Source organism: Simochromis diagramma, unplaced genomic scaffold (assembly GCF_900408965.1).
Source record: "Simochromis diagramma unplaced genomic scaffold, fSimDia1.1 OVJJ01000229.1, whole genome shotgun sequence".
NCBI lineage: Eukaryota > Metazoa > Chordata > Actinopteri > Cichliformes > Cichlidae > Simochromis > Simochromis diagramma.
The window spans coordinates 770,483-792,496 of record NW_024386869.1 but is presented as its reverse complement, the minus strand read 5'-3'; the positions used below and the strand labels follow the sequence as shown (position 1 = coordinate 792,496).

The following is a 22,014-nucleotide window of genomic DNA, read 5'->3' as shown; positions in this document are numbered from 1 at the left end:
TACTGTTTCACTAGTTTGATTCAGTATTGTTAGTTTTATTTATCTCAAATTAAAAATAAATATTTTATCAGAGTATCACAGGAATGTTTAACACTTTTCAATTTTGTTTATTTATCGTTATTATTAACATTGTTGTTGGTGGAATTATTCATGAATTGTCATATATGTAAGCATTTGGTGTGTTTGACTGTTCTGCAGATTATCTGAGGCTCTACTTTTGGGAGTAATCTGATCTCATTTATATTCTATGATGCTTTCCAGGAACAGGGATTAAGGATAACATTGTGACACAGGTTGATTTGACAGTGACCTGATTACTTTTAGGTGTGTTTGAAAATGGGTAATGTGATTTTCATAGAAATGAAGGCATTGTAGTTGTTGAGTAAAAAAGTATTTTTCACAAACTACAGCTTCACATTTTCAGAACAACAATGTTTAGGGTTCAGTTAAATGTAATTTTACTTATATGGCACCTAATAAAATAAAGAAACATTCCCCTCAAGGTGCTTTATGATATAAGGTAAAGACCCTACAATAACATTTCATACTGTTGCAGGATGAAGTGTTCCTGATTTAATCCTGTGTTTAGTGGGGCATTGAGGTAATCTGTCTGTGTTTACAGCAGATTGGATAGTTATTACGGGCAAACACCAACGGTTGACTTAAACTGGGGTTTTAGAGTAATCAGCGTCAAATAACATGGTTTTCCTGCTTTAACCTGATTGCTTGCTGTAATCTGTTGAGTATGACGTGAATTAAAACAAAGTTTATTGATATGGCTTGCAGATTTAATTATCTCATTACTTGCCATTGTAGTGTCAAACACAGTATAAACTAAATTTTCTCTATCAAACGTTCTTTCACTTGTCAGAAGAGCTCCCCCTTCAAAAATCCTTTCATCATGTGTGAAAAATGTTGAACTTATTTTAGTCTTTTGATTCGTTTTTAAACTATTGTAACATCACTTATATTGTTAAAAAAGTTACAGTTGGAGGTGGTTGGATTCAGGACACAGAGGTTTCAGTTATGTAACTGCAGCTATAGCATAGCCTTTTTTTTAAACATTCATTCTTGAATAATCAGGCCCCATCTTATCTTACAGACATTAAATTCAAATATTAATTTTTGCTAAATTCTCATTTCTGTTTGTTAACTACTTGTACTGTTACTTGGGTTAACTTTTAAATCATGACTTTTAGTTAAATATTCACTATGTTTTTAGCTGACCTTGTTTTTAATTAGCCACATATTTAGCCTTCTATGCTTTGTTCCTCCATGAAATCTGTTTGGGAATCATTAAAGGTCACAGTTAGTGACTAGCTAGTTAAAGGAATAAAATAGTCAGATCTTTATCTGAGCATTTGAGTGAAGATATAAAATAAGATTAAATATTCGATTCAGGTAGTAGAATGGTCATGCTGCTCCATAATATGACATAGCTTTATCAATCAGTCGGTGTAACTTATGTAAGATGTACTTCAGTCCAAAAAAAAACTCCATATACTCTACTCTTTCTTTAAGCATGTTAATTTAACATTTGTCCATTGGTATATTTCTTTGTTTTCCCACAGGTCCTGTGAGTATAACTGTGTGACTGTAAAATGGCGCTGCCAGCTAAGCACATATGATCTGACATGGAGGCCATCATTGCAGTCAACTCCACACAGGACGAGCTCCCACCCGACGATGACCCCCTTAACAATGCTTTCCTCGAATACGACCCTAACACTGGTGTCGCTCCCTCAGCTCTTCCTACACTGGCATTTGAAGGAGTGAATTTCTTAGAGGACCCCATCAGCCTACCAAGTGTACAGGTATTGGTCTCACTTCCATTAATTTTTCCATTATGAGGAAAAACATGAATAATTTATCCACTTCTAGTGCCTCAAATCTGCCTGGCAGGCCAACAGTGTAATAACTCACTGGAAATGATGGGCTATCACAATAAAAAAATATAGCATGTATTCATGTATTCTCATATACTTTATGAATTTGCCTAAATTATTTTTCCACCTTGCTATACATAAAGCTATAGAATAGAATAGAATTCAACTTTATTGTCATTGCACATGTCACAAGTACAGGCAGTTTGTACTTGCAGATGGATGCAGTTTGCATCCATCCAGAAAGTGCTTAAGCCATGATATTACAAAATATATATTAGCAATAATATAGATATATTACAGAAATGGGTCTGTTATAGGTATAAGGTTACAAAATATGGGTCTATTATGGGTATGTTACAATGTACACGGTATGAAGATTTATCATGAATATGCTACAACTATAAGTATGTAGAGGCTGTAGTGGTGTGAAAGCTATGTACAGTATATATATATATATATGAACTATGCAAGTCATAAACAGTTGTAGAATTAAAATTATCGTATTGTACAGAATGTTAGTTTTTACAGAATTATATAGTAGTGCAGTTAAGTGAAATATGTGGATAATTTCTACAGAGGCTATATAAAGTGCTAGTGGTTGTGAGTGGTGGTTCAGCCATGTTATTATTGTGTGTATGAGGGTCTTGTCCATTATGTGTGTGTAGGTAGTTGTGGATGTGTGTATGTTCAGTCCATGAGTTTAATGTTGGACAGCTGTAGGGAAGAAGCTGTTCCGGTACCTGGTGGTCTTAGTCCGGAGGCTCCTGAACCCCCTCCCAGAGGGCAGGAGGGTGAAGAGTCCATGTGATGGGTGACTGGGGTCTTTGATGATTTCCCCAGCCCTTTTCAGACACCGCTTCCTGTAGATGTCATTTATGGCAGGAAGTGGTGCTCCGGCGATGCGTTAGGCAGTTTTCACAACCCTCTGCAACGCCTTCCGGTCCGAGGCAGAGCAGTTCCCGTACCAGACTGTTATACAGTATGTTTGTCAGCAGTGTTGGGAAGGTTACTTTTAAAATGTATTCCATTACAGAATACATGCCCCAAAATGTATTCTGTAACGTATTCCGTTACGTTACTCAATGACAGTAACGTATTCTGAATACTTTGGATTACTTAATATATTATCATGCTTTTTACAACAACGTGAATGTACTATTGCTGTGTGATTTATTACTATTACTGAAGGTCCGCGACTCCGAACTGTAGTAAAGGGACCTCTGACTAATACGGCGGGGTCCCTGTCGGCTTGTAGCCGAAAAATAGCTTTACTTTGTTGTGTGGGTCAACTTTTCTTGTGAGAGACAGAGAGAGGCGTTGAAAGGCTGCTCCAACGGAACTTATTGTTTTCGGAGGAAAACACGAACACTGTGTACAGTCGAGTCTTAATAGCTTACTTACAACTGGGCTTGTCAGGCACTCGTCTTGGCTGCAGTGGTTATTATTATATTTACATGCTTCCAGCTCCCGTTTTTCCTCGATGACAACTTGTACCTTTCCACTCCCCTTTTTCTCCCTCCTCGCGCTCACAGACCCATAACGTGTATGGCAGTCCATTCTCCCTGCAACACGGACTACACTGCCCATGATGCTACATTCTTTAGAGCTATGCTTGTAGCATTCTGCCTGTTAGCTTAGCACAACAACAACAACGAAAAGGCGCTCTCTCACCCAGGAAACACACAGTCGCAGAGAGAGAGAGAGAGCGTCGCCCTGTAACCATGGCAACCGTAACGCTGCCGCCTGGAACAACAGAACGTAGCTGTCAAACAAAACCCAAACAGTCCTGACCCGCGACAAAATGAAACAGGAAAGTACCGCAGTGTAATCCATTTATTTCAACAAAGTAACTGTATTCTGAATACCACCTTTTTAAACGGTAACTGTAACGGAATACAGTTACTCATATTTTGTATTTTAAATACGTAACGGCGGTACATGTATTCCGTTACTCCCCAACACTGTTACTGGTGTCAAGCCAGCCTCCAATTCGAGACTTGCAGTCAAGCCAGCCTCCAGTTTGTTTTACGTTCCCTGTGTATTCTAAGTATTACGGGAATGGATGTGGAAACCGGATTTCAAAATAAAAGCCAACTTCGAGTGAATTAACAGATATGTTAAGAACATAATAACATATAATTTAGGCTTCTTTTTTTTTTTACAAACTCTAATGTTAGATCTATATGACACAGCCTTGTACCCTAATTGTGCCCTGTCACTATCAAGGCCATCTTATTTTTGATTTCAAAGTAAAAGCCCTGTGAATCTTTATTTTTGAACTACTCTTTCAATGACTTAATAATGCTCTTAAAAGCAAAAGTCGTATTTCCAAATACTATTTGAACTTTATATCAACACTTTCCAACCACAGTCTTTTTCACAGTGATACCATATCAATATCAAGTCAGTCTGATTTTGCCTTTCATAATAATGGCCCTTTGAAATTGCCGATATTTGACTTAATCTTCTAACGATTCAAAATGCTCTAAAATGAAAAATTCTTGTTTCCACAGGGTAAGTCCACTTTAGATCAACAGTATACAGACCCACAGTGATACCATATCAATATGAAGTCATTCTGATTTTGCTCTCAAAAATAAAAGCCTTTTCAAATTGTCCATAATTGACCTAACTTTCAGTGATTTCAAAATGCTCTAAAAAGGAAAATTCCTGTTTCCACAGGGTAATTCCACCTTAGATCAACAGTATACAGCCCCACAGTGATACCATATCAATATCAAGTCATTCTGATTATGCCTTCCAAAATAAAAGCCTTTTTAAATTGTCCATAATTGACCTAACTTTCAGTGATTTCAAAATGCTCTAAAATGGAAATTTCCTGTTTCCACAGGGTAATTCCACTCCAGATCAACAGTATACAGCCCCACAGTGATACCATATTAATATCAAGTCATTCTGATTTTGCCTTCCAAAGTAAAAGCCTTTTCAAATTGTCCACAATTGACCTACCTTTCAGTGATTTCAAAATGCTCTAAAATGGAAAATTCCTGTTTCCACAGGGTAATTCCACCTTAGATCAACAGTATACAGCCCCACAGTGATACCATATCAATATCAAGTCATTCTGATTTTGCCTTCCAAAATAAAAGCCTTTTCAAATTGCCAAGATACGACCTATTCTTTTAAAGATTTCAAAATGCTCTAAAAATGAAAATTGCTGTTTCCACAGGATAATTTCACTTTAGGTCAACAGTATACAACCTCACGATGTTACCATATCAATATCAAGTCATTCTGATTTTGCTCTCAAAAATAAAAGCATTTTCAAACTGCCCATATCTGACTTGCTCCTGGAACAATTTCAAAATGCTCTAAAATGGAAAATTCCTGTTTCCACAGGGTAATTCCACTTTAGATCAACAGTATACAGCCCCACAGTGATACCATATCAATATCAAGTCATTCTGATTATGCCTTCCAAAATAAAAGCCTTTTTAAATTGTCCATAATTGACCTAACTTTCAGTGATTTCAAAATGCTCTAAAATGGAAATTTCCTGTTTCCACAGGGTAATTCCACTCCAGATCAACAGTATACAGCCCCACAGTGATACCATATCAATATCAAGTCATTCTGATTATGCCTTCCAAAATAAAAGCCTTTTTAAATTGTCCATAATTGACCTAACTTTCAGTGATTTCAAAATGCTCTAAAATGGAAAATTCCTGTTTCCACAGGGTAATTCCACCTTAGATCAACAGTATACAGCCCCACAGTGATACCATATCAATATCAAGTCATTCTGATTATGCCTTCCAAAATAAAAGCCTTTTTAAATTGTCCATAATTGACCTAACTTTCAGTGATTTCAAAATGCTCTAAAATGGAAATTTCCTGTTTCCACAGGGTAATTCCACTCCAGATCAACAGTATACAGCCCCACAGTGATACCATATTAATATCAAGTCATTCTGATTTTGCCTTCCAAAGTAAAAGCCTTTTCAAATTGTCCACAATTGACCTACCTTTCAGTGATTTCAAAATGCTCTAAAATGGAAAATTCCTGTTTCCACAGGGTAATTCCACTTTAGATCAACAGTATACAGCCCCACAGTGATACCATATCAATATCAAGTCATTCTGATTTTGCTCTCAAAAATAAAAGCCCTTTCAAATTGTCCATAATTGACCTAACTTTCAGTGATTTCAAAATGCTCTAAAAAGGAAAATTCCTGTTTCCACAGGGTAATTCCACCTTAGATCAACAGTATACAGCCCCACAGTGATACCATATCAATATCAAGTCATTCTGATTATGCCTTCCAAAATAAAAGCCTTTTTAAATTGTCCACAATTGACCTACCTTTCAGTGATTTCAAAATGCTCTAAAATGGAAATTTCCTGTTTCCACAGGGTAATTCCACTCCAGATCAACAGTATACAGCCCCTCAGTGATACCATATCAATATCAAGTCATTCTGATTATGCCTTCCAAAATAAAAGACTTTTCAAATTGCCAAGATACGACCTACTCTTTTAAAGATTTCAAAATGCTCTAAAAGTGAAAATTGCTGTTTCCACAGGATAATTTCACTTTAGGTCAACAGTATACAACCTCACGATGTTACCATATCAATTTCAAGTAATTCTGATTATGCCTTCCAAAATAATGGCCTGTTGAAAATGCCCATAATTTACCTAACTTTCAGTGATTTCAGAATGCTCTAAAAAGGAAGATTTCAGTTTCCACAGGGTAATTCCACTTTAGATCAATAGTATCCAACCCCACAGTGATACCATATCAATATCAAATCAGTCTGATGTTGTCTTCCAAAATAAAAGACTTTTCAAATTGCCGATATACGACCTACTCTTTTAAAGAATTCAGAACGCTCTAAAAAATGAAAATTGGTCTTTCCACAGGATGAATCCATGTTAGATCAAAATTGTACAACCACACCATGGTACTATGTCAATTTCAAGTCATTCTGATTTTGGCTTCCAAAATAATGGCCTGTTGAAAATGCCCATAACTTACCTAACTTTCAGTGATTTCAGAATGCTCCAAAAATGAAATTTTCTGTTTCCACAGAATAATTTCACTTTAAATCAACAGTATACAACCTCACGATGTTACCATGTCAATTTCAAGTCATTCTGATTTTGCTTTCCAAAATAAAAGCCTTTTCAAATTGCCCATATACGACCTACTCTTTTAACGATTTCAAAATGCTCTTAAATGAAAAATTCATGTTTCAACAGGACAATTCCACTTTAGATCAACAGTATACAACCCCACAGAGATACGATGTTAAGATCAAGTCACTCTGATTTTGCCTTCCAAAATAAAAGTATTTTCAAATTGCCCGTAGACGACCTACTCTTTTAACGATTTCAAAATGCTCTTAAATTGAAAGATGCTGTTTCCACAGGATAATTCCCCTTTAGATCAACAGTATCCAACCCGACAGTAAAACCATGTAAATTTCATGTTGGTCTGATTTCGCCTTTCAAATTAATGGCCCGTCGAATTTGTCCATATGTGATATACTCTTTCAATTATTTCAGAATGTTTTAAAAATGAAAATTGCTGTTTCAACACATATTGGGTTTTCATTTTGAAAAGCAAAATCAGACTCAATTGATTATGACAGAATTGAATCATAAAGATGATGTAAAAGGAAGCTGAAATTGCCACTAAGTTGTAATTGATAGTACGTTCATATTTCAAGTCTGTGGAAAGCTGTTTTGTAATTTCTTTATTTAGACATCTTTCCACAGACTTGAAATATGAACGTACTATCAATTACAACTTAGTGGCAATTTCAGCTTCCTTTTACATCATCTTTATGATTCAATTCTGTCATAATCAATTGAGTCTGATTTTGCTTTTCAAAATGAAAACCCAATATGTGTTGAAACAGCAATTTCCATTTTTAAAACATTCTGAAATAATTGAAAGAGTATATCACATATGGACAAATTCGACGGGCCATTAATTTGAAAGGCGAAATCAGACCAACATGAAATTTACATGGTTTTACTGTCGGGTTGGATACTGTTGATCTAAAGGGGAATTATCCTGTGGAAACAGCATCTTTCAATTTAAGAGCATTTTGAAATCGTTAAAAGAGTAGGTCGTCTACGGGCAATTTGAAAATACTTTTATTTTGGAAGGCAAAATCAGAGTGACTTGATCTTAACATCGTATCTCTGTGGGGTTGTATACTGTTGATCTAAAGTGGAATTGTCCTGTTGAAACATGAATTTTTCATTTAAGAGCATTTTGAAATCGTTAAAAGAGTAGGTCGTATATGGGCAATTTGAAAAGGCTTTTATTTTGGAAAGCAAAATCAGAATGACTTGAAATTGACATGGTAACATCGTGAGGTTGTATACTGTTGATTTAAAGTGAAATTATTCTGTGGAAACAGAAAATTTCATTTTTGGAGCATTCTGAAATCACTGAAAGTTAGGTAAGTTATGGGCATTTTCAACAGGCCATTATTTTGGAAGCCAAAATCAGAATGACTTGAAATTGACATAGTACCATGGTGTGGTTGTACAATTTTGATCTAACATGGATTCATCCTGTGGAAAGACCAATTTTCATTTTTTAGAGCGTTCTGAATTCTTTAAAAGAGTAGGTCGTATATCGGCAATTTGAAAAGTCTTTTATTTTGGAAGACAACATCAGACTGATTTGATATTGATATGGTATCACTGTGGGGTTGGATACTATTGATCTAAAGTGGAATTACCCTGTGGAAACTGAAATCTTCCTTTTTAGAGCATTCTGAAATCACTGAAAGTTAGGTAAATTATGGGCATTTTCAACAGGCCATTATTTTGGAAGGCATAATCAGAATGACTTGATATTAATATGGTAACATCGTGAGGTTGTATACTGTTGACCTAAAGTGAAATTATGCTGTGGAAACAGCAATTTTCACTTTTAGAGCATTTTGAAATCTTTAAAAGAGTAGGTCGTATCTTGGCAATTTGAAAAGTCTTTTATTTTGGAAGGCATAATCAGAATGACTTGATATTGATATGGTATCACTGTGGGGCTGTATACTGTTGATCTGGAGTGGAATTACCCTGTGGAAACAGGAAATTTCCATTTTAGAGCATTTTGAAATCACTGAAAGTTAGGTCAATTATGGACAATTTAAAAAGGCTTTTATTTTGGAAGGCATAATCAGAATGACTTGATATTGATATGGTATCACTGTGGGTCTGTATACTGTTGATCTAAAGTGGACTTACCCTGTGGAAACAAGAATTTTTCATTTTAGAGCATTTTGAATCGTTAGAAGATTAAGTCAAATATCGGCAATTTCAAAGGGCCATTATTATGAAAGGCAAAATCAGACTGACTTGATATTGATATGGTATCACTGTGAAAAAGACTGTGGTTGGAAAGTGTTGATATAAAGTTCAAATAGTATTTGGAAATACGACTTTTGCTTTTAAGAGCATTATTAAGTCATTGAAAGAGTAGTTCAAAAATAAAGATTCACAGGGCTTTTACTTTGAAATCAAAAATAAGATGGCCTTGATAGTGACAGGGCACAATTAGGGTACAAGGCTGTGTCATATAGATCTAACATTAGAGTTTGTAAAAAAAAAAAGAAGCCTAAATTATATGTTATTATGTTCTTAACATATCTGTTAATTCACTCGAAGTTGGCTTTTATTTTGAAATCCGGTTTCCACATCCATTCCCGTAATACTTAGAATACACAGGGAACGTAAAACAAACTGGAGGCTGGCTTGACTGCAAGTCTCGAATTGGAGGCTGGCTTGACACAAGTACACTAGTTTGTCAGTATGCTCTTGATGGTGCAGCGATAGAAGTTCACCAGGATGTCTGAGGACAGGTGGTTCTTCCTCAGAGTCCTCAGGAAGAAGAGGCACTGGTGAGCTTTCTTGACCAGCTTGGAGCAGTTGGTCGTCCAGATGACTATAGTACTTCATCAACCAGTAGCGGTTTTTGATACGGGTGACACGGGCGGTTGCCTGGGGCGGCATCGTGGTGAGGGGCGGCATCAGGGGCATCGGCAAAAAAAAAAAAAAAAAAAAAAATCGTACTCATGCTGCCCCGACATCATGCCAGCGAATATTGGGAATGGCATAGGCACCGATCGGTTTTCTGTCGCCCATTTGCTGGGAGTAAGGGCGCCCTCTGTTTGCGAGGTGCGCCTGCTGCTTGTGGTACAGGGAGGAGAGGGCGGGGCGGCGGGGGATTCACTGGCTGGCTGGGGCGGCATCTAATAACCAACTCGCAAAATAAAACTAACTAAAAACAAAACAACAAACACGAAAACACCACACATCATGATTATAATTTGCACCGATGTTTTTTCGAAATTCTATACGCTAAAAGTGAGTGCGAGAGCCCTCGGTGCGCCTGCTCGCTGCTGAAGTCAAAGTAAACTTTATTGTCATCTCCGATACATACAGTCCAGTATATAGAGAGACGAGACGACGAGGCTCCAGTTACAGCAGTGCAAGTAACCCGCTGAAAGGGGAGGGGGACATGCTGCTTCCAAATAGAGCAGATTTCATTCATAATGATGTAAATCCAACACCATTACATAGTCATGATTTGAACCCTGGGTTGTGTGAAATCCCAGAAATAAACCTTAGCCAAAGTGAATCTGTGAACTAAAGTGTAGGTCTATTAGGTTAAGTTGTGGTGATCCTCGAGTTGGGGGATTTGTGTTCACACTATAGTGCAAAATTAAAGATTTTTCTTTTTCTTTTTTTTTCTGACAGTACTTTTCTGTGTTCATAATTCCATCTACTCAGGCCTCCAACATGTTTTACCGATGGCTGCAGACACTCACTGTTGTACCTCTCTGCTGACCACCTCCATACAACCTAACCATTCTTTTTTCTTAGTTTATTCATTAATATAGAATGATCAATTGTATCAAACGCCTTCTTTAAGTCTATAAAAACACCAACAGTATATTCCTTATTATCTATTGCATTAGATATCCCTTCTACAAGTTCCATCACTGCCATCGAAGTGGACCTTTTCGCTCTAAAGCCATATTGGTTATCACTTAGGAGATTATGCTTCTCAATATATTTATCAAGTCTATTAACAAATAACTTTCCTAAAATTTTTGAGAACTGTGGGAGTAGTGATATTGGCCTATAATTGGTAAACTGACATCTCTCTCCGTTTTTATGGATTGGAATAACTTTTGCTATTTTCATTTGTGAGGGAAACACACCAGTTTGAAAGGACAGATTACAAATGTATGCGAAAGGTTGCACTATATATTCTATAATACTTTTAACTAATATCATGTCAATACCAAAACAGTCAGTGGACTTTTTATTTTTAAATGCCTTCACAATGTTAATTATTACTCTATGAGTTGCAGCACCAATAAACATGGAGGACACATTCTGAGTAATATGTTTATTTAGGTCGTTATTATTTCTTGACTCTGGAATTTCTTTTGCTAAATTAAAGCCAACATTTACAAAGAAATCATTAAATTCATTTGCAATGTCTTTAGTTTTATCAAGCACAATATCTTTATCTTTTTTGAAATAGTCTGGATAATTCTTATTTTTTGAGCCCTTCTTGATTATACTATTTAATATCCTCCATGTTTCTTGTGTGCTGCTTCTACTTTGCTCCAATAATTTGTGGTAATATTCTTTCTTACTTGTTCTTATAATATTTACTAATCTATTTTTGTATAACTTGTACTTTATTTCAGCATCTTTTGTCCTCTGTTTTATGAATCGCCTATATAGATTATTTTTCTTTTTACATGCATCTTCTATCCCCTTTGTGATCCATGGCTTATTTGATCTGTGATGCTTTCTAGTGATTTTCATTAAAGGACAATGTTTTTCATATAGTGAAATTACAGTTGATAGGAATGCATCATATGCACTATTTAATCTTCATTTGCAAAAACCTCATTCCAATTGTGTTCCTTTAAGTCCACCTGGAGGGCAGCAATGGCTCTTGTTGTTCTATGTCGTATCATATCAAATGTTTGATTGTTTTGTTTAGTTTTAATCCCAAAATAATTTTGAAAAATTGCAAAAACAGGACGATGATCGCTTATATCAGTTATAAGAAGTCCACCTACTATTTCATTGTCAATTTTATTTGTGAATATATTATCTATCAATGTAGCTGTATCAATTGCTATTCTACTTGGTTTTATAATTACAGGGAAAAAGGGAGTTACTCTACATTGTATTGATGAAATCTGTTGTTTTCTGATGTCCATTTGGGTTTAGCAAATCTATATTAAAATCACCACAAATTATTTGCAATTTTTTATCATTTAGGTTGCTAAACATAGCAGCAAGTTTTTCATTGAATGTCTCAAAGGCATGAACCTGGTGTCCTATAGATGCAACTTATAATTATATTGCTAGCTTTTTCAACATGGATTTCAATAGTGACACATTCCAATATGTTATCTATGGTGCTTGACATGCATTCAATCAGACTACATTTTAAAACTTTATCTACATATAAAGCAACACCGCCTCCTTTTTTATTTACCCTGTTCATTGTAAATAATTCGTATCCTTCCAGTCCCATTTCACTAACTTTCTCATTATCGAGCCATCTTTCTGATATTTCAATTTTATTAAACTTTTTTTAACTTACTTAAACATTCTGTAATTTTAGAAAATATTTTATACAGGCTTCTACTATTGAAATGTATGACCAACAATGCATTTGCCATTTTAATATTCCTATTGAATTGGTCGTCTGTATAGTACTCACAAGTACTATTGTTGTTATTGTAGAAATGGTTATCTGGGTCAAGGTTACTTTCAGGGTCATGAATGTTGTGTTCTGCATAGTTGAAACGTTTTCAAAAAGTTTGTTTTCTCAGCGTGTGTCACAAAATAACCACCTTGACAGTCCTTTTCATAATCAAAGTCTTCCTCTTCAATATCTCTGAATGGAAACCTATAATCTGTGTCCAAACTTGTCATTTATGTGTTTTTGTTTTTGTTGTTGTTTTTTCTATTGTTTTTTTGAGCTGTAAGGCCAGAAACACTTTCCATTCCTGATTATGTATATTGCTCTAAGTCTTTGAGTTCTCCTATTATCACAACTTTCGCTTCTTCGGGAGTGCCATTTAGTCTTATCATTACTTTGCAGTTCCTCGTCCATGTCGCTTATATCTTATTTAGTTTTTTCAGGCTGCGTGCCTGTCTTGCAATTTCAGCAGTCTTTTTCGTTAAATGTTCATTTAAATACACACCAGTCCCTTTTAGCTTCTTTCCCTGTTTCAGTAACTCAATCTTTGTTTTGCGACTCACAAACCGAAGAATATTTGCTGGCTTTGTTTTACTGTCTTTTCTGGGGAGCGTGTGGCATGCTGCAATATGATGGCTCTGAATACTTACATTCTTCGTTTGAAGGAATTTTATCACTTGCTGTTCAAGTGTTTGCAGCTCCACTACCGGGGCATCTTCACCGTCTTTACCTCCGCCAGCTGTTACTCTGGCGTAGGTTCGGTGTTGCGTCTCCAGTCCACTTATGACTAAATCATCCATTCTTGTGTATTGTTCAAGGTCCTCGATTCGCAGTTCCAAGTCGTCTATTTTCTTGTCTTTATCATGTTTTTAGTTGTTTTATCTCATCCATTAGGTATGTAGCATACCTTGTTGTTTAGCCACTTTGCTCAGTTCATCAGACATGAAATTAAGCGATTTCCTAATCTCCTCCAACTCCTCTTCAGCCCCTGGGTTTGCTTTTTTAGGCGGCATTTTGAAAATGGTGAGATTGGTATTACCTTGTGATGGCCCATTGAAGTCACTGTTGATTTACTTGTTGGTGCTTTGCTAGAGGAGCCTGGGCCTAGTGGCTACTGGAGGATCCTGGGCCTGGTGGCTGCTGGAGGATCCTGGGCCTGGTGGCTGCTGGAGGAGCCTGGGCCTGGTGGTTGTTGGAGGAGCCTGGGCCTGGTGGCTGCTGGAGGAGCCTGGGCCTAGTGGTTGTTGGAGGAGCCTGGGCCTGGTGGCTGCTGGAGGAGCCTGGGCCTAGTGGTTGTTGGAGGAGCCTGGGCCTGGTGGTTGTTGGAGGAGCCTGGGCCTAGTGGCTGCAGGAGGATCCTGGGCCTGGTGGCTGCTGGAAGAGCCTGGGCCTGGTGGAGCAGAAGGATCCTGGGCCTAGTGGCTGTTGGAAGATCTCTGTCAATCTCACCTGGGCCCACAACACCAACGTGCTGGTAAAGAAGGCCTAGCAGCAACTGCATTTCCTCCTTGTCCTTTTAGGAGACATTTTAGAGCTTCTAGTGGTCCTCAAGTATCGCGTGTCTTTCCAGGAATCTTTGACAGCACAGTTTTTGAGTGGAGGCAGGTTGTCGCGGTACAAACGATGGTCCTATTTGCTGCTATGCTCCTTCCTGGTTGAACTGAATGTTCTTTGCAGCGTTTTCCTTTGTTTTTGGCTTTTACGTGTGGACGGGATTCTTTTTAAAAAACGAAAACAGAAAATCTCAGTTTTCAAAGATACCCGTGTACGTGTGGACGTAGCCTGAAGTGATTGCAATTTTTCCCATTATTCCCATTTACCCTTACATCAGTCTGCAATACAGCCAGTTGACAAGTGACGGTAGGTTCAGACGCCCCAAATGTGTCTTATGTTTCAGTTAGTTTTTTATATTATAACACACTGTTTTGCTCTCTGTGTAAACAAAACACATTATAATTAAACAAATTTGGTAAAAGTAGGAAATAAAACATAAAACTATCTAAAAGAAGAGTATCATAATCTCGATTCATTCTTCAGTTGAGGGATACAGAAGTTCCACTTCACATAACCTCTGTTTTTTCTAAATTAGTTTCTTCTGCTGCAACAATTTACCTCTGAGAGATGTTTACAGCTGTTTGTTTGTTTTGTTTTACAGGTGGTGTTGATTCTGGCCTACAGTACCATTATTGTGCTGGGAGTTCTGGGTAATTCTCTTGTCATCTATGTCATCTATCGCTTCAAGACGCTCCGCACTGTCACCAACTTCTTCATTGCTAATTTGGCTGTTGGTAAGTTTATACATACAGACGCACGGCAGCAGCTTTTTGTTGCTTCTAATATAATACTGTCACTGTGCTCAGAGCAATAAAACGCTTTCTGACATGTGTAGGTGGTCGTGTTTGTGTGTTTTTGTCTCCGAGTGCATGTCTTCTTAAGATTGCAGGGAACTTAATCTGTTTGGGAACATGAGCCCATGACAGAAATCATTCAAACTTAAGATTTAAAGATAAGAGTAAGGTTAAAAGTTTGGATTTGGTTGAGTTTATGGTAAAGTTAGGTTTGTGCTATTGTTAAAACAAGGACAGTGTGCCGTTATGGGTGCATGTCTGATGCAGGGGCGTTAACACCTTTCTTATATCACCACTCTGAAGACCGATGAGTGTTGTCAACAGGTTTACTGACATTCAAAAGGGTAAAACTAAAAACAAGACAAAAAATACAGTCATGACATACATATGTGCAGCATAATATGCATTTATATACCACAATGCTACTACATAGCATATGTCTAATTATGTAAACTTTTTAAACTACTACTGATGCTATCCCAGACGACCTCCAAAATCACAGGTAACTAGCTTAACAAAAGGACTAGCTTTACAGCCAAATACTGCATTAGCGGGCAACATATTGTACAAAAAACAAAGTTGCAACTTATACTTTAAGTACATACCGGCGATACAACCATAAACAGAAGATGTGCACAGTATTTCTTCCAACAGGACACCATAAACTGTGTGCCATTATGTTTCCCTTCTTCTTGCTCACTTGCTTTGCTTGACTGAGTGGATTACTTGGAGCAGCCACAGAGGGCGCTGTAAACACATAATAAAGAACAACTGACTGAGAATGATATTTTAGTGATACAACATAGACAGCTTCATGTTAAGGATTCCTCAGGATGACAAGTCTTCAAGAATTGTGCATTTATACAATTTATGCAATTGCAATTTATACAAGCACAGAGATAAGTCCATTTTTTAGAGCCCTAAGAAGATGATTACCCTTTCCTAACCTTCATTAGTGCTGTTTTGGTGCTTATTTACAATATTATTAGGAAGCACTGAATTCATTTTCATTGCTATGCAGATAATACCCAGTTTGATTTATTGATGAATGTAGATGATACAAATTATGTTCTTAAAATATAGGCATGTCTTCAAGACATCAAGACCTGGATGACCTCAAAGTTCCTACTTCTAAATTTAGACAAAACTGAGGTTATGGCACTCAGTTCTAAAAGTCTGAGAAACATGGTGTCTAAGCAGATAGTTACTTACTGGGTAATATCAACTTGGAGTCATCTTTAACAGGATTTGTCCTTCAGTGTTCACATTAAGCAAATATGTAGGACTGCGTTCATTCATTTGCTTAATATTGCTAAAGTCTCAGAACAGCCTTCAGTTGATCCAGAATATTTCAGCAAGAGAGCAAAATGAGATTGAAAAAGGAGACTTTTCTCTAAAATTGGCTTCTCTCCATTGGCTTTGTGTTAAATTCAGAATTGAATTTAAAATCCTTCTCCTCGCATATAAGGTATTGAATAATCAGGCTCTGCCATATCTTAAAGACCTTATATCAGCCCATTATACTAACAGAGCACTTTACTCTCAGACTGCATGTTGTGGTTTTGAATAGTGGAGAACTGGAGATCAAGCATTCAGCCATCTCTAATAAAGAACCTCCCAGTTTGAATTTGAGAGACTGTCACTCTCTCTACTCTTGACACTAGGTTTAAAACTTTCTTTTTCTTGAAGGTTGCAGCTGGCAAAGTTTATCCTTGCTAAATCATTAGCAGTTATTATACTCTGGTTCTTGCTCCCATAGTGACTCTTTTGTCATGTGTCTCTCTGCTTTCTTCTCTTTCCAGTCAGTACCAAGGAGTTGAGGCAGATGGCTGCCCCTCCCTGAGCCTGGTTCTGCTCGAGGTTTAAAAGTAAATTTAGAGAGTATGATAGAACCAGGTTTGGCCCCTTGTAGAAAAAATAGAAAGCCAATACATATCCTGAAGTGGAGATGTGTGGTATCAAGGCTTTCCAATCTTAATGCTTCCCACAGGAGGGATTTATTTGATTTTGATTTTTGAAACTATTTCCGAATGTTTTCTGCCATTTTCATTGCTTGCTCTGTTCTTTCTCCATTGTAAGTTTTACACATCCAGATGATCGTTCCAGTGTTAAAAGGTTGTGCCACAGACATTATGAGCCACTTCGCCCGAAAACCCCTCTTTGGATTGTTTCATCATGTTAATAATGTTAGCGTTATCCATCTGGTGATCTGAATGATAAAAGTTAACTTAATGGAGACTGCCCTTGGTAATATTCCTTTTAATCCCTGGTGGTTTTGTGGATTTTCATCTTTAGATAGTGATCAATGTTTACATGCCACAAGCTCACATATTTGAAGCCTGCTAGCAAGAGAAATGGCAGAGTGAGAGTGTGGTAGAAAGAGGTAAAAAGTTCCCAAGATGTTTCCCTGGAGAGGTTTATTCACTTCTGTTGCACTATCTAGTCATTCTACACTAGTGCCAACACTGAGTTCATCATTATTAGATCAATGAAATTGCATTATGCGGGCTAGATTTATGGGAATTGGTTAAATGAGTCCCAAAATGAAATTCAACCACTGAGAATGGTATGTCAACTTGATGTCAAGCATAACAGGTAAACAGAGGTGGTCTTCTAATGTCGAAGTTGTAATCTTGCAATGAGTTTGATAGACTTCTTTGCATGTAAATGGAAAATGCAACTTAACCTTTTAAAGCCAAGTGTATCATATTTGATATGTGAGTTATGGTGAGTTTTTGAGACTTCTACATGATCAGTAAAGACTACCGCCCTCTTGTTTGTTTGTTTGTTTGTTTGTTTTTTTAATTTCATTGTGAGGTTCACTATACACTCCAACTTTTCCAAATGTTTGAATTTTCTGGTAATTGTTTCAGGCTTCATGCTTTAAAGGCATAAAGAGCCAAAGCATCTGTTGCAAATCAGTACAAATAAGATAATTTTCCCCCAGAAAGCTCCAGAGAGACTAGACTTTTTAAATCTCCAAATAATAAGACATCACCAATTACAGGGGTTAACCAAAAAAAAAAATCAAAAAAAAAAAATCCAAAAAATCACGACAGTCAACACAACTTGTACAACAAATACCAGAAAGGTACCGAAAATCTAATTCCTGGCTTGTTCTATGCACATATCTTTTTATAAAAAGTACCCCGGCCTAGATGTGATTCATATCATCATACTCATCATCATAGTCACTCATGCCCTGTTGGTGGTAACGTCATCCTGGTAGAGACCACTCCCATTACCATAGAAATCTTTCATCATAAGATTAAGGTGTTCTCCCTGAACAGATTTCTGGGGCGAGTGAACCCAAACAACAGCAGCAAAATGCTGCCTGCAGCATAACACAGTCACCGTTTCTTCAACGTAGGGGTCAAAAGTTCAGCTTATTCCTTTAATTTCTAACCCGTCTGTATATGTGTATGTGTAAGCTGTCAGTAAGGATGACTCAAACATCTGCCGCTGTGTGCTAGATCTTAGTGATGTCTCAAATTTGTTGGCTGGTTCGAGTGGGAGAGGCCAGCGGATGCAGAGATGAACTCAGACATTTGTTGTTTTTGTGACACGCAGACATTTTAAATGGAGGAATCAGAGTTTTCTTTACCAATATGTGAAGAGTGTCTGTGTGAGCACATAAATAAGGATTTTATACAGAGGACAGAAAAGTGACATCTAAAGAGTTCAAAAGAATTTCAAGAGATGCACAAATCCTATTTTGCCATTTTCCTTTTTATTTCATGTATGATGACCCAATTCATAATAATAATTCTTTATTTAAAAGGGACAGTACAGATTAACATCGTCCAAGTATAAAACATAAAATTGATGTACTGCACATAAGTTTATAGGTATTGCTAGTTTCCAACCATTGTCCCTTGTTGGGCTTACATTCACAATACACGGAGTTAAAACATACATTTTCATGAAACCAAAATAAACCATGAATACAGCTACAATTTTAGACAATGTAAAAAGAAAAAAAAGATTACTTAAAATGACTACAGCTCTGATTTCCCTTTAACCAACCTTTAACCTTCAATGTAAATGATCTAATACCTGTAATCAGATATTAGATATGATTATTACAGTAACTTGATTTTAAAATCATCAGATGAACTATATTTTCTAATAAAAAAAACACATAGAAATTGTTTTCTTTATAAATTCAATACAAGATGATCATGTTCCAGCCGTAGTTGGACATTCAAATGTGACGTTAAAGTTTCTGCTGTCTCACCAGGTGACTTAGCTGGTACATGTATAACTGCATCATCTGCATAAAGCTGATGGCTAGCTTTTGGACAACTGGCAGGCAGGTTATTAATAAACAAACTAAGGCTACGTTCACACTGCAGGCGAAAGCGCATCAAATCAGATTTTTTTGACCTTATGCGACCCATATCCGATCGTGGTATGACAGTGTGAACGGCACAAATCCGATATTTTCAAATCCGATCTGGGTCACTTTCGTATGTGGTGCTGAATCCGATACATATCCGATGTTTTAGAAAGCGACTGCTGTTTGAATGGTCATGTCGCATTAAATCCGTCTTTTACGTCACTGACACAAGACAGACGCCAATTATCAGCACCGGAGAAGACATCGCGAACGCTTCCTGGCCATCGAGTGAAACTGCTGGGAAGACAACGTTGGAGAAACGTGAACATTTTATTTGTACTGTATAATCTGCAGATTCTGACAGAAATCTGCAACTATCCTTTGAAGCACAGCTCCTCTCTAAAACAGCAATGAGGATAATTATTAGGTTATCTACATTATTATGTAAATAACTAAATAACTTAAAGCAAAAATTGGGAAACATGAAGTCCGAAGTCTTTATATTAAGGCCATCAGTCAAACAATATTGTTTGCTCTGGGGCTAAACAGAGCGCGTTGTGTGTGACGTCTTCTTTTGCGCATGCGGGACCGCTTTGAGCGTTCACACTAGAGCGCGTTTGCTGTCGCATTTTATTTGTAGTGTGAACAAGCAGACAAAAAAATCGGATTTGATCAAAAAATCGGAATTGAGCATTAAGACCTGCAGTGTGAACGTAGCCTAAACAGCAATGGGCCAAGGACAGATCCTTGGGGGATACCCATTCTATTTTCCAACATGGATGACTTTTTTTGGTCAACCCTCACACACTGCTCTCTTGTGTAAAGATAAGGCTAAACTGCTTGTTTTGAAAAATCTAATTTAAAATGATCTATTTTTTATGAGCACAATATATTTTTAATGTTAGAGAAGGAGACTTTGGGTATACAAAAGGCAAAGCTCAAAAGGAAGTTAAACGTGATGTGCTTTAGAATGACAATAATCAGACGTTTCTAAAAAATAAAGTCGAAACTTCAACGTTTCATTACAAGATCCCTTTTTTATTGGTCATAATGACTGTATTATCATGCATTATCATTTTGGTTTTCTTAATTGTTAATTGTATTTAGATGTATTATGTGATTCAGAGGTGAATGTAGGCAGTTTGGCTAGGATCACTCAAATCTGATTATAAAGATTATAAAGAATAATTAGTTGACCCCACTAAGCACAGTGGGAATAAACATTTACCACTGAGATATTTTTTATTAAAAAGATATTCAAATATTTGCATTACAGTGGTCCCTCGCTATAACACGGTTCACCTTTCGTATTTTTTTTTGTGCAATTTGCCTCTTCTTCTTTCTTCTTCTTCTTTTGTACAGCACATTGTGTTCTGCTTCCTGATCAGCTGTAGACCATTATCAATCAATCTCGTGCCGCATCTCCTGTACAGTACAGAATGCGTTCAGCTTGTCAGATTTATATAAATCTTCACTAGCAGTGTGAATCAGAAGTGCTGTACTGTATGTTTGTAAGTTTTCTCCCCAACAATACCGGAAAAAAGTTTGGTACCATCAAAGGCACCTGCGTTTTTTTAAAACTATAAAAAATGGACAGGTGACCAACTTTGGGGAAATTTCTCGGCCCACCTAATTTTTAAAAAAGACAGGAAAGGAGTACATTGATATTTATTTCAAAAATAAGCATCTTAGATTACACTGTGCACAAAACAGGAGATGCATTTTCTAATGGAAATAATAATGAATCCTTCACACAGTGGGGCATTCAGTGTCACCGGCTATGAGTTCCATTTCAAATGTGCAGATGTTTCCATATTAAAATTACCTGCAAAAGCTCAAGAATGTATTCCCCAATATCTAACTTGCACAGACCCAAATGCTCCATAGTCCTTCAGCACCAAACTACTGTTAACAAAATCACTAACATGGGCTTAGTTATTACGACAGTAACTTATGTATGTGGTTTCTTTCCCAAATTGTATGACTTAACTGTAAAACTATGTCAGTAGAATTCAGCTGAGAAAGCGCATATCGAGGGTCTGTCCATAATTACGATGCTACATTACATGTATAAATATTCCTAAGTAAGTCTTTAACGCCATCTCTGTACCTGAATATTTGAAAAAGAGGCAAAGCAGAAGTAAAATTATTGCACAGTTTCAGCACTAATAATAGGTCAAAAATGACTAATTCAGGAATGATTCTGCAGATAAAGCATGAGGAATTCTGGCTTTTGATCAATGAAATTAATGAAATTAAAATATTTTAATTGACCACCCTCCAGGTAGTGATTTCTTAAGCGCAGTTCTTCTTAAGTGAGAATTCAAGATTTTTCCCATTGTTGTCAGTAAAATAATTTGATGTGCACAAAATAAATAATTTAAATTACTTCCCCAGAAAAATGTATACAATAATTTAGACATTAGGGAAGAATATTTCATCTATGAAGGAATGGGTGAGAGAGTCAAACATCTAAAGGAAATGTTGTCAGTCATCTGCATTTGTTAATGAGATGTAAATCTAGAATATTTATTTAAATTTTAGAAATATTAAGATGCATTTTCTTAGAACATTTGATGGTGCTGATTGCACACGATGAATCAAATGCAGTCTTTCAGTATTCATAGAGTGAGAGTCAAAACAAAGACTGAGCAGTAATGAGTGTAGCAACAGAAGACTGGTATCACGTGACTGAAGTTTTGTTTTCTGGCTGTAAAG

General features: G+C 36.7%; 1 protein-coding gene and 1 long non-coding RNA gene across 3 annotated transcripts in view; one reads left to right on the top strand and one right to left on the bottom strand.

Annotated features, from left to right (window-relative positions):
• Positions 1–22,014, top strand: part of npy2rl (neuropeptide Y receptor Y2, like) — an 87,315-nt gene that overhangs the window by 36,155 nt on the left and 29,146 nt on the right. For both annotated transcript variants that reach the window (XM_040031424.1, XM_040031425.1), the window contains exons 2-3: positions 1,572–1,814; positions 14,765–14,897. In XM_040031424.1, the coding sequence (XP_039887358.1) occupies positions 1,635–1,814; positions 14,765–14,897 (313 nt within the window). In that variant the 5' untranslated portion in view covers positions 1,572–1,634. The remainder of the gene's footprint in view (positions 1–1,571; positions 1,815–14,764; positions 14,898–22,014) is intronic.
• Positions 9,056–22,014, bottom strand: part of LOC120733340 — a 29,006-nt gene continuing 16,047 nt past the window's right edge. Inside the window, exons 5-6 of the long non-coding RNA XR_005695793.1 lie at positions 21,571–21,574; positions 9,056–9,627 (exon numbers count right to left, since the gene is read on the bottom strand). This is a non-coding gene — a long non-coding RNA (uncharacterized LOC120733340). The remainder of the gene's footprint in view (positions 9,628–21,570; positions 21,575–22,014) is intronic.